The sequence below is a fragment of the Tachysurus fulvidraco genome, chromosome 7 (genome assembly GCF_022655615.1).
Source record: "Tachysurus fulvidraco isolate hzauxx_2018 chromosome 7, HZAU_PFXX_2.0, whole genome shotgun sequence".
Classification (NCBI taxonomy): Eukaryota; Metazoa; Chordata; class Actinopteri; order Siluriformes; family Bagridae; genus Tachysurus; species Tachysurus fulvidraco.
This window is the reverse complement of record NC_062524.1, coordinates 7873475-7886803: the sequence shown is the minus strand read 5'-3', so window position 1 is coordinate 7886803 and position 13329 is coordinate 7873475. Positions and strand designations below refer to the sequence as shown.

The window sequence follows — 13329 nt, the reverse complement described above, 5'->3', positions numbered from 1 at the left end:
TATCATGAAATTTGATATTAATCTTCTTGATGTAAAACATTTCCCACTATCTGTAATAGAATTTCTTTTTTCCTTTCACCATACCAAAGATTCAATTTTATCCATGATTTTTCTCTACTTATATCCATCACACTTTGTAGACGAGATCCAACTGTTGACCCAAAGCTCTTAACTGCATTTCTGACATAGCACTCATCCATCTAATCCTGCTGTTTTTTCTTCCATCATTTTACTCTCCCATAAGTCATTGTGTGGGAATTTTTCATTACCAAATCCATCAAACTTGGTAGAAAGATTCCACTACTGATCCAAAAGTGCATCTTTCTTGTGAAAGTATTGTGTATCAAACTGCTCGTCCAATCCAACTTTGTTTCACCGATTTTGACACCATGATCCTTGAACCTTCAAGATAAAGGCAGGAAAAACTGCACCTGACTAAATTTCAATGACAGGACTCATTTATCCACCTATACCATTATTCATCCCTGCATCAACTTATAAGAACCCATTTCTTTTTATTTTCCTTGAAATGTCTGAATCCAGTGGTCTCAGCATTTCATTCTGATAGCATTCATCCATCTATACCTGTAATTCATTTTGTCATATCTCTGTCCCTCAAAAAAAAAAAGGGTGATAATCCATTACCAATTTGAAGTGATTTTTTTTTTTTTTTTTTACAACAGCACAAGTGTTTTATTCCCATACACTTACTGTTACAAAACTTTGAAATGGAGACTCCTCCTAAAAATGTTAAGCAAACATCTCAAGTTCTAAACCTATTTGGACCATCTACCATTCAAGTCCTTGTGTAATGTGTACTGCAAAAGTGATCATGCATTAGAATAAGCACATTAATATTAACCAGGCATTTTCAGAGCTTGAAGACTCATTACAATATGAACAAGTTGAACAATATGAACAATACAAGTTTTACTGTGTTGTGCATTCTGTGTTGTTTTTTTGTTCACCAGAATAAACCTCTCTAATCAACAAAGTGTTTCTGGCCAGCTGTTTTTGACACGTTCCTTAATGAATGAAGAATAAAGTTCCTATAGTTTTAACATGGACAGCTGTTTTTGACATGTTCAGAATCAGGTTTATCAGAATCAGGTTTATTGACACACAACAAGGAATTTGGTTCCAGATAATACAGACTATACAAGAAAATGCAGATGTGGTACAATAGATATTATGAGTATTAAATATGAATACAGAATATATGACTGATCAGTTATGTACATAAAGTGTCTGAAGTGTAAATAACAATATTGTGAAATATTATGCTTTTTGTACAATATTAATTTATTTATATTTTGTATAATATTATGTTACTTAATTTATCAGAATGAAGTTCCTGTAGTTTTAACATGGACAGCTGTTTCTGGCACTATTCTGTTTTCGATCAGTGCAAAGAAAAATGCCAAATAAAATAAGGCCTTGTTGATAAAAATAACAATAATAATAGGAATAATTAATAGGGATATTGTACTGCAAATTTATAAAGATACATAAAGTAACAATTAAGAACGGTTTCCCCCAATTGTTACTTTATGTATTTTTGTAAATTTGCAGTACAATATTCCGACTTGTACTTGGAGCTAATAGCTGATATCCAGTCATTGCTCGGGCTGAGAGAATGTCATCAGAAACCATGACATTCCAGCTAAAGTCTGAAAGGGTGTAAAGCCTGTGTTTATGCTATTAATAAAATGTATCCTAATTTTTTTTCAAAGAAGAACCTTTTGTTTCATTAACAAACAAACAAACAAACAAACAAACAAACAAACAAATAAATAAATGTTCATTTAAAGCAGCATCCTTGCGGCATATTTATTTTACACACAGGTTGCTGTAACTCCACAGAATGCACATTAACCACATCATCATTCAGAAAACTAAGATTTATTATCATTGTTATGTGTGGAAATCTCAATCAATCTTAATGGTAACTAGTAACTGCTGTAGTGGTTTATAAATTAAAAAAGAAATTACTGAAAGGCAGAGACCGAAGCTTAAACTCAAAGGATGGAGATGTTTAACAATAGAGAGAGTGGTAAATGCTCTAAATGCTGTAAATGTAGAGAGAAAAAGCTGGCAGTAGTTGCTATGAGACATGATAACGTTCATATTATTAGTTCAGTGTTGTTGAAAGTGGCCTAATAAAGATGGTCAATGCGTGATTCTGTCCCCCAACACGGGGGCCATGCCAGAGAAACCTTAATAACTAAAGCTGCGTAAACTGTTTACTACAGAGAAAAGTTGTTTTCATTGGGGGAAAAAATGAAAAATAAAAAAATTATAAACATTAAGGAAATTAAACAGGTAATGGTCCTCATAATAATCATTTAATCATAATTTTTTATTATTATTATTATTATTATTATTATTATTATTATTATTATTATTATTATTATTATTATTATTATTATTATAATCATCATCATCATCATCATTATTATTATTATTAGTAGTAGTAGTAGAACATGATGATTATGTGTAACTGATGTTAGAGACCAGCAGCAGACTGACGCAGAAGGTGTTGCACGTGAATCGGGTAAAATATACGGACAACAAAACCGAGTTCAAATTCGAACACGGAAACGGGGGGGGGGGTGTCCTTTGATGACGTCAGTGAGTGACGTCATAATAATAAATAATTATTCCACTTCTAATTCCAATTTTGAGCAGATTTGACTTGAGACTTAATTACTGACTGAATCAATGAGTGCCGATTAAAGATTGTAATAAACAAGACATCCAGACGAGGTATGTTTGTTATTTATTTTTTATTAGTTTTTGTTATGCACAGAATTATTGTTTATAAGTGCAGAAAATATAGGAGCAAAGATCCGAAAATAAAAATCAGTGAAAAACTAGTAACACCTCACCCCCCCCCCCCCGCGCGCGCCCCCACACATACGTCACACTGTTTTTGTGTAAGCTAAACGACCATTGAGTCAGGCCCATAGTGACAGTGATGTCAGTATTAATTAATGAATGATTAACTAATTTAATATTATTATTATTATTATTATTATTATTATTATTATTATTATTATTATTATTATTATTATTATTATTATTATTATTATTATTGTTGTTGTTATTATTATTATTATTGTTATTAATAATAATAATAATAATAATAATAATAATAATAATAATAATAATAATAATAATAATAATAATACATAATGTATTATTAACTCTTATTTCAATTTTATTTCCAATTTTTAGCAGAATTCACTAGAGATATTCTGACTGAAATACTGACTGATGATTAAAGAATAAAATAATTGGATGATTACCAAAGACAAGACGCTCAGACAAGGTATGTTGGTTATTTATTTATTTATTTATTTATTTATTTATTTATTTATTTATTTATTTATTTATTTATTTGTTTATTTGTTTATTTGTTTGTTTGTTTATTGTTCTCCAAATTTTTGCTTATAAATATAGAAAATATATAAGACAAAAAAAAGACAAAAAGCTCACATCAAAATGTCAGTTGTTTTCCATTACATGTTTAAAACATTTTTTTATGTTGACTGTAATCACGAGTTCATGTTATTTCTCTCTAGCAATTCAGCATAAGGATGAGGAAGAAGAGATGGAGACAGTTGGATACTGGCATTGTTCAGGTGTGATGTCATATTGTATCTTCAAACTAACTATTAAATTTATGAAATAATTGTCAGATACATTTGACCTAATCTTACTAATTTGTTGTGGTTAATGCCTTCCTGTAGACTGCCTAAGGTGCAACACTGTGGGCGATAGGAAGTCTCCATATTTATGTGTTTTTTGTGGCCATTCTATTTGTTCGGTGACGGATAACCCAAAATACTCCAAAAGAGCTCCCTCGCCTTCGTCTGACATGATAACAGGTAACAGCTGATGAATTTCTAACTTTTTCTAACTCTATACTATGCTTTAATAAGCTAAATTATATTACATGTTTAAAATGTTATTTATTTATTTCTTTTTGTCACTTTGATTTTACAGAGACGACCAACTCTGATACAGTGACCAACTCTTTACACAGTGATAGCAATACTCACTGGAGTTCCACATCTTTGGATAAGGACAGAAGCACTCTAAACAATGGGGAAACAACTTCCAGGGCATGTACGCCTGTGACTACCAGCAAACAAAAACAAAACAGTGGTCATGGGGATGATGAAAATGCCACCAGCAGCAGAATGTCTGCACAAACCAAAAAGGCTCATCCTTCAGTTTTGTCCTCTTCCCCACATCAGCAAAATAACCGCAGATATGTGAAGCCACATCAGAAAGACAAAATGTCACACAGGTCTAAGGCTGTGCATAAAAGCCAAGAACAACCACAGGAGATTGCCACAGGCTCAACTGCTGCATGTTCGTCTTTTGAGAGCTCATCATCTTCAGGTATTGAAAAGGAGTTGTCTTGTGGACATGTTGTTAGTATTTGACAACGTCCTGTGTTATCAGGATCTAGTAGTATTGACTGAAGAACATCTGTCTTCATTAGACCAAGCTGACTTGACAAAACTCAGAGTCAAATCCTCAATTAGATGTTTTAAAACATTTTTATGTTTGACACGAGCGTAATCACGAGTTCATGTTATTTCTATCTAGCGGTTCTGTATGAGGATGAAGATGAAAAGATGGAGACAACTGGATACTGGCATTGTCCAGGTTGGTTGTAATGTTGTATCTTCAAACTAAATCTTAAATGTATGAATTAATTGCTTCAGATAAATTCTACGTAAACTTACTAATATGTTGTGGTTAATGCCTTCCTGTAGATTGCCTCAGGTGCAACACTGTGGGCGATAGGAAGTCTCCATTTTCATGTATTTTTTGTGGCCGTTCTATTTGTTCGGTGAAGGATATCCAGTGATAGCAATACTTAGCTGTGTTCTTGTATCACATATTCGGAAAAGGACAGGAACGCTGTGACTACCAGCAAAGAACAGCAGTCATGAGGATGATGGGAATGCCACCAACAGCAAAAAGTCTGCACAAACCAAAAAGGCTCAACCGTCAGTTTTGTCCTCTTCCTCCCATCAGCGAACTAACTGAAGCTGGAACAGATATGTGAAGCCAAATCAGAAAGACAAAATGCCACACAGGAATAAGGCTGTGCACAAAAAAACGAAAACGGAAGAAAGACCATAAGGACAATGAAAACGCATGTTGTCAGCAAACCAGAGCTAAAGAAAACAGATTTGAAAGGAGACACCAGAACATCAACCATGGGGAAGAAGAAAATGACTCCAGAACAGAAAGCCTGCAAACACAAAAAGATTTACCGTGGAAAGTTGAAAGATAAAGGTTAAAAAGCTACTGGTGAGTATACTCAGCTAGTACTAATGTGCAGCTAGTGTCACAGGTGCAATACTGTAGACTGTATTTATATAGCTATAAAGCTAATCTATGTAGCTTGCTTTGCTAATGTGTTAAATCTTTGATATTGTACAGGCACAAGCAACGGTAGTCGTGAGCTAGCCACAGGCAACACTGGGACAGCAACCATGAGGATGAGGAAGAAGCCAGAGTTAGCAGAAAGCACTTTGCTTTTGTCCCCTTTTGGAAATGCTGGACAGACAACTGAGCAGGAGATTCACCACCACAATTACAGAAATTGATGAGCATGTTGTCCATATGCAGATGAATGTAATCAGTTGTAGTCTCATGTCTCATTGAGCATCTGAGTACTACAGCTGATTTTGGACACAAATGCTCCATTGCATTTTAATTTGGTGTAGATTTGGGCTGATATTTTTCAGCCTGTACTGCTGACATATTGGGAGATCAATGCAAATGTTCTGCAGCTGCTTTACTGAAATACTGTTGTTATTGTCGTTGTTGTTGTCGTCTTACAGCTGCTCTCCGATCAGGGTTGCCACAGAATGATAACAGGTCCTGTTACTTGACCACTAGAGAGTCAGGTTGAGAATTTCCATCATGTCGTAATTTCATGATTTTCTGCCACTTGCCAACCGTTGCCTTCGGCTTGCTTTTTAGAGATGGAAATCTGTGTGGGATTTTCTTCAGGATCCAGACAGTGTTTATCGCATATGTGCGTAAATTCTGTGAAATTGCACAAGCTGCATTCTGGATCATTTGTAAAGGTTGAATGGCGCTCAGAGGGAGACCTACAGTACCAAGAGTGAGTTGCATTAGTCCAGTCTTTAAATGACAATAAACTGAACAGACTCACTTGACAAAACTCAATCAAATACTCAATTAGATGTTTAAACCATTTTTATGCATGACATGAGTGTAATCACGAGTTCATGTTATTTCTATCTAGTTCTGTATGAGGATAAATTCTACGTAAACTTACTAATATGTTGTGGTTAATGCCATCCTGTAGATTGCCTCAGGTGCAACACTGTGGGCGATAGGAAGTCTCCATTTTCATGTTTTTTGTGTGGCCATTCTCTTTGTTTCGTGACGGATAACCTACAAGACCTCCATGACGGATAACCTACAAGACCTCCATGTGGTCTTTAAGGACAACAACCTCCTCATCAATACAACATTTGTTGGACTGTATATTTATAATCACACCCTCCAGTGTCACCCAGATGAAGATGAGTTTCCCCTTTGAGTCTGGTTTCTCTCAAAGTTTCTTCCTTTACCATCTAAGGGAGTTTTTTTTTTCTTGCCACAGTCGCCTCAGTCACCTCAGGCTTGCATACTGGCGATAAATATACATTTACAATTACATTACATATACATATACAATTACATATACAATACATTTACACAGTGCAACATAAATGTAAACATACATTATTTGTATTATGTTAATATTTATATTAACTTTTTTTTATGTTTTATCGTTTTATGTTTATGTTCTGTAAAGCTGTATATTTTGCACCATGTCACTTTGGCTGCTCTGTATTTTGTGCAATGTTACTTTTGGATGCTATGTATTTTGCACCATGTTACTTTTGACTTCTCTGTATTTTGCACCATGTTACTTTGGCTGCTCTATATTTTGTACAATGTTACTTTTGGCTGCGCTATATTTTGCACCATGTCAATTTGTCTGCTCTATATTTTGCACAATGTCACTTTGGCTGCTCGATATTTTGCACCATGTCACTTTGGCTGCTCGATATTTTGCACCATGTCACTTTGGCTGCTCTGTATTTTGCACCATATTACTTTTGGATGATATGTATTTTGCACCATGTTACTTTTGGCTGCTATGTATTTTGCACCATTTTACTTTTGGCTGTGCTATATTTTGCACCATGTCAATTTGGCTGCTCTATATTTTGCACCATGTCACTTTGGCTGCTCTATATTTTGCACCATGTCACTTTGGCTGCTCTATATTTTGCACCATGTCACTTTGGCTGCTCTATATTTTGCACCATGTCACTTTGGCTGCTCTATATTTTACACCATGTCACTTTGGATGCTCTATATTTTGCACCATGTCACTTTGGCTGCTATGTATTTTGCACCATGTTACTTTTGGTTTACCTCTTTTGTTTCATTCATAAATAATGCTGACACTTAAATTGTTTTGCCAACTTGCACTTGTTTTATATTTCTGTGTTGATTTGTTATGCATGTTATACATGTTTATTAAAACACAAGTTTTGTAATAACCAATTGTTCCAGACCTTTGTCATTCATTAAAATTCAGCTTTTTACCTTTGAATATAGACTTTGAGAACCCCAGCCATATACTGTAGCCTGCCAGCGTCAGCTTTTGTTTTGAAATATTTATTGATTTATAAGAAAATCCAGCCATTTCAAGAAAACACATTGCTACATCCATCATCTTCATCAAGCAATCCATAAATTTATTTATTTTATTTTTTTTTAAACTTTTTTTTACAGGCATCTTATTATACAACATCCTATTTGATATTCAGAACCTGGACGCATTCAAGGATATACAGGGCCAATCCTACATTAGCGTGCCCTTAGCTGTTATCACAGCCCTAATGGCATCTTCCTTGAATGGCATGCTGGGAAGTGGGCTGCAAGGGGGCTGCAGGGGGCCTCAGGAACCGATGAAACGTCATCCAAGCACATCAATCGCCCGGAATCCATCCTGCTCTGGAATGAGGTGTTAAAAAAAAAAAGACAGAGCCCTCCAGATAATGTCTTTCATGGTTCAGTGGCCTTACAGGGGTCCCCTCCTGCATGGCCTGGAAAAAATGGGCAAATTAATAGTTGCGTTGAAACAAATCAGTATTACACCCCTCGATGCATTAATGTCAGTCGCTTGGCTCAGGCACCTAGAGAGAGGATGGGATGAGAACTGGAAAAAACATGGAGATAATTCTGAGACATAGAAACAGCAAAGCTGGATGAAGATAACATTACTGACATATGCTGGTAAGAAGGAATCACAACATATTTGAGTCATGTTGAGGCAATGTTCATATTGCCTCATAATTCAGCCACAATTCAGCCATACTGTTGGACTTATGCTTGTCATAATGTGTCATATGGAGTCAGGTCCATAAATATTTGTACTATACAGTACAATTGTACTGATATAAATACTCTCTAAAGGTCTAGATTTGTAGCATTTGTATTTGATATTATTTATTTCGAGTTCTTTTTACCATCAGAAAAATTCACAATTTTTACAGGGGTATGTAGCCTTTTTTTTTTTTTTTTTTTTTAAATATATAGTATAATCAATCTATAGGTAGCTTTCTCTTTACTACAAAAATCCACCATCATTCATAAAATAATAATAATAATAATAATAATAATAATAATCATCATCATCTGAAGCATAGTAAATGATTGTAAATGTAATATCACTGTGACAAAAACATCAGTCTTCATTTACAACCCCATGCATTTTAAATTCTGTTAATTACCTATTTTGAGAGACCACCGATTTGATAAACTTATTTATTTGAATAAATATTTGATAAAACTCACATTCCACTGATTTGTCTGGAGTTCTTGATGATGCAGTTGGGCAGTGACAAAATGTTGAATAATTATTTAACTGGTCAAATATTAGACCTGCAACAAATGCTAATAGAGGCTCATTGGGGCAGGAATCATACTGTACTACTGTATGTAGAAGTAGCAGACAGGACAGATAACTGTAGGGTTATTAGAAAAACCTGGTCTGGTCACCAAGAACTTGTTTTATAGCAAATCAACTCTGTACATTATCTGTACATGTGCGACCTTATTTCCCATGCAGACAAAATCTTGCGGACTAATAATCATATTTTCCAGTTCCTGAATGTTTTGGGTTATCAACTCTTTGAGGTTAGTATCAAGTGTGAGTGTTTTAAGGTAGTTATTATTACGGTATATACAGCATACAAGCACTCGACTGGTTCCACCATCTCTCAGGGTAAGGGGCAAGTATACTACAAGACTCTTCTCTGTTCTGGCACCAAGGTGATGGAATGAACTTCCCCTAGAGGTCCGGACAGCTGAGTCACTGGCTATTTTCAAGCAGCGGTTCAAGACCTACTTATTCAGGAAACACTTCAACTAGCACTTCTTTCCTTATCTTTTGCATTAAAAAACAAAACAAAACAAAAAAAAAACCTTTGACACTTTTTCATTGTAACTTTGAACAAATGTTTTAAACTCATGGTATCTTAAGTATGTAACCTAGTGAACCAGCATTAATGTATTCAATGTTAGAGATTTAAGCACTTTTGTACATCGCTCTGGATAAGGGCGTCTGCCAAATGCTGTAAATGTAAATGTTATGAGAGTCAGCTAACTTGTAAATGAGCCATCCGTGTCTAAACAACAACAGACGCAATTATTTGATTTCCCTCAACCGCGAGGTCTTGGAAAGTCCTGCAGAAGAAGGAAGGTGGGTTTAGCAGCAAGGTTGAAACATCATTGTTGTTTATTACTGTTTATTAAGAATTACACATTTACAAAGTACCTAAATACAGACTCTTGTGTAAACTCTCGTGGCAAGCCAAGTGTTCCGTAAATCTGCAGCACAGTCAGATGAAAGCAAGAATTTATAAATATATAACTACCTGCAAAATATGAGGCTATGTGTGTATTACAGCCAGTGTTTCATATAGAGTACTGTACAAATGTAAAAATAGTGTTTGCTCTGATATCTGAGTGTTATTAATCACTCTTAATCACAGGTTATGGTACAGTTTTGATGGATAAAAATAAAAAAACATGAATAAACTAATAAAAACAAAACTATGGAACTTGAGAATATATTTAACATAAGTTAACATAACTTTTTCTCTGTACAAACAGAAAAGTTAACACCGTCAGTATAGTATGATAATATATCACACAGGATGTTCACATTCAGCTTGAGCCATGGCTGTTTATTGTATGAAAATAATTTTCTTGCTCTATCCCTGCTCAATACTCATGTAAGTTCACAGATTCTAACTAGTAAATGACACTGCAAAACAAAAAAAAACGTCAGTGCACCTACCTGCGATTTCTCACTTAAAGCATATAAAAACAGCTCCAGCAACATGGATGTGTGCCTGTGCTACTCTGCACAACAGAACGACTTAATGTATTTCAGAACACGTGTATAAAATCTAAACATAGAACCAAAAAAAAGTCAAACTAATATTTAAAAAAAAAAAAAAAAAAGCACGGAAAGAGAGACAGTGAGGTAATTCAGTTTGGGATCTCTTCCTGTTCAGGCGTTTCCTCTTTCACACCATCCTCTTCTTCAGCTTCACGGGCTTCCTCTTCCTCCTGAACAGAACAAGGAAGAGTCATGTTTACATCATGTGCCCAAAGATCAGGCTTCTTTCTGCTTCCAGTAAAAAAAAAAACAGCGATGAACTAATCGACATATGGAATGATTGACAGCTGTGTATTAACAATATTAACTAAAACATCATGGAAGCCCCGCCCCCTTCCCCACATCAGAGTGCACTAAATTGGTCTCGTCTTCGTCTGATATTCCTGCTAGATTCTCACTTTATTAAGAACATTTTATCAGAACATTTTGAGTTCATGAATCTGAACTAGTGTACACATTTATTACATTTAAAAAAATACAGATCGATTGTTATATTTAAAAGGGATGAAATCTTTAACCCTCGAGATGCATAAAATGGGGTAACGTGTGCTTTTATTCAAAGCGATCAGAGCTACAAACTGTTATGCTATTAAAACCCTAAAACAGCCTTCAGGGGAAAAAGGAAATCCTTTTCTTTTCTTCACACATCCCTGACTGTTAGAGAGCTCAGGTCAGAAGACAGCCATGACAGGATGGAAATGGAAGACCGTATGTTTTTTAGGTTTTATATTTCTGAATTCTATAAGTGAAAATCTTGAGAATTATTTCACTTCTTGAAAACACTGCTGCAAAGTTGTAAACACATGCAATGGCACACATTTCACTCCGACTTTATTATTGTTTTTTACCAATATGCTATGTTTTTAACCTCAGACAAGCAACAAATACTCACAAGATACAACAGCGTGTGCTCATCATGCCGGAGTCGCTTACAGCTTGGCGAGATTTAGAGGAGGACACAAATAGAAAACGACGGGCATCTCGACAGTTAAATGAGTCTGACAGAAGCAATTATCCCCTTTTCCTGAGGTTAATACACACATCTACAGCCAGCCATGTGTGATTACCTATTCCCAACCACACACTGCCCTCATCCCACCGTGGAAGGGCAGCTGTATGACAATACACACACACACACACACACATACCTCAAATGACACCACCTTTTAGAAAACTTTGGCCTTTCTTATCTTCGATGGACTGTCTCATTGATTATTTTGTTGATTTTTAGCCCGATGCTGTCCGCACATCTTATAAAGAGCCGCTCAAACATGACAGGAAATGTCCAACAACCCTCTCGTATGGCGCGTTTAACATTAGATCATAACATTAACATTAGGTCACAAAGCAGCTTTGAAGGAATAGAACAATTCCAAAAATAAATTCTAAAGTTTAAAATTTAAATTTAGAATAATCCATAATGAGCAAGCCAGAAGTGACTGTGGTGAGGAAAACCCCCCTGAGATGATATGAGGAAGAAACCTCGAGAGGAACCAGACTCAGAAGCAACCAGCCTCATACCCATCCTCATCTGGTTGACACCGGAGAGTGCAATATTAAATAATTTCCCTTCTAGAACTGTGTACTAAATGGTTAACTGCAAGTTTGCAATTTTTCGTCTCATCCAGCATCAGTGTCTTGTAGCTCCGCCCATCTGAAGTGTGCATAAGCTGTCCAACATTTTTTCCACTTAATCATCATCCAGCATCATCCTGGTACTTGACGTGCACTTCTTCTAGCTGAAATTTTCAATATGAACATACAACTCTATTATTTTTGCTACACAACAACATAGAGTAGTGCCCAGGTACGTGACTCGGGATTTGAACACACGACCGTCCGGTAGAGAACTCAGCAATATATGTAATGCTAAGCCTAGCGATCGCGTGCGTGTGTGCGCACACACACACACCCGTCAGTGTACTTTAGTGGAGTTTTAAGTGGCATTACTTGTTTTTAAAACATTCTTACCAAATAACCAGGAATTACAAACACATTTCTAATGATTTATGAATCCAGGCTTTCTATAAAGAGTTAGCAGATGTTGTAGAGCCTTGATGGAGGACCGTCAAACTCTGCATGATAACATAATTCAAATCATAGACTTGCAGAAGAGAGAAATTCATTTAAGAGTGCGCAGGCTTTTTATTTTGCTCCATCCGGCTGTGTCACATTCCCACAGTCACTCTGTCTGGAGGGAACTTCTGATATACAGCGGGGCCTTTTATGAAAAATCTGCCTCCTTTTTTTTCCCAATCTCTGGACACTTTGTCGCTGCTGGCCCTCCGGCACATATAAATTTGGACCTTGTGAGCGTGCAAGTGCCCGATGTGCTCGTGCCATCTACCAAATCTCCCTGACAAGCCTGCCAATTTTCCAATTACCTGCGGCGCCGTACGTTATCGCCATGGCCGCTTGGTGCTTAAATGAGAAACCCCCTCATGCTAAATGTCTTAGTTAGGCTAAAGCACACCTCCCATTTTCTAAATCCAATACTCCCCTACTCTTTTTTTTTTTTGGCTGATTTAGAGCGTGTCCCTGAGGAAGTGCCTCTGGACACTTGAGGGACTGATTTGCGGGTCCTGCCGAGCGTCCCTCCTCCCATCTTTCTCCTCCAGGGGACAGAAGATGACTCGTTTCATTTTGTGAGTTACAGCTGAGACACGGCTGACGCTGGCAGGACCGCATATAATGTGGCAAAGCAGCTCAGAAGAAGTGAGAGATCGTTGAGAGGAAAAAGACGACAGGAAAGAAAACAGTGTTTAATCTTCGCTTGTTTCCGAACACTTTGACTATGAGGC

The 13329-nt window shown here is 36.2% G+C and overlaps 2 protein-coding genes across 5 annotated transcripts in view; one reads left to right on the top strand and one right to left on the bottom strand.

The window, feature by feature from the left end:
• Positions 1-2657: 2657 nt before the first annotated feature.
• LOC113634657 lies at positions 2658-7616 on the top strand. Of its 3 annotated transcripts, none has more exons than XM_027133749.2 (8): positions 2658-2766; positions 3241-3331; positions 3585-3644; positions 3753-3890; positions 4009-4410; positions 4621-4680; positions 4929-5334; positions 5467-7616. In XM_027133749.2, the coding sequence occupies exons 2-7, from the start codon at positions 3301-3303 to the stop codon at positions 5084-5086; spliced, it is 849 nt and encodes a 282-aa protein (XP_026989550.2). In that variant the 5' UTR covers positions 2658-2766; positions 3241-3300; the 3' UTR covers positions 5087-5334; positions 5467-7616. The 3 variants fall into 3 exon arrangements, with proteins under 3 accessions (XP_026989550.2, XP_026989548.2, XP_026989555.2); XM_027133747.2 differs by having other exon boundaries at positions 2668-2766; positions 3238-3331; XM_027133754.2 differs by lacking the exon at positions 5467-7616 and having other exon boundaries at positions 2668-2766; positions 3238-3331; positions 4791-5071.
• A 2225-nt stretch (positions 7617-9841) lies between these two features.
• Positions 9842-13329, bottom strand: part of phf14 (PHD finger protein 14) — a 79637-nt gene continuing 76149 nt past the window's right edge. For both annotated transcript variants that reach the window (XM_027133776.2, XM_047816094.1), the window contains exon 18: positions 9842-10698. In XM_027133776.2, the coding sequence (XP_026989577.1) occupies positions 10618-10698 (81 nt within the window). In that variant the 3' untranslated portion in view covers positions 9842-10617. The remainder of the gene's footprint in view (positions 10699-13329) is intronic.

Bases quoted from the DNA above. Each gene is read 5' to 3' on its own strand.
- LOC113634657 (XM_027133749.2), top strand. From the start codon at position 3,301: ATGATTACCAAAGACAAGACGCTCAGACAAG. The intron at 3,645-3,752 runs GTGTGATGTCAT...GCCTTCCTGTAG, and splicing joins TGGATACTGGCATTGTTCAG to ACTGCCTAAGGTGCAACACT. The intron at 4,681-4,928 runs GTTGGTTGTAAT...TATTCGGAAAAG, and splicing joins TGGATACTGGCATTGTCCAG to GACAGGAACGCTGTGACTAC.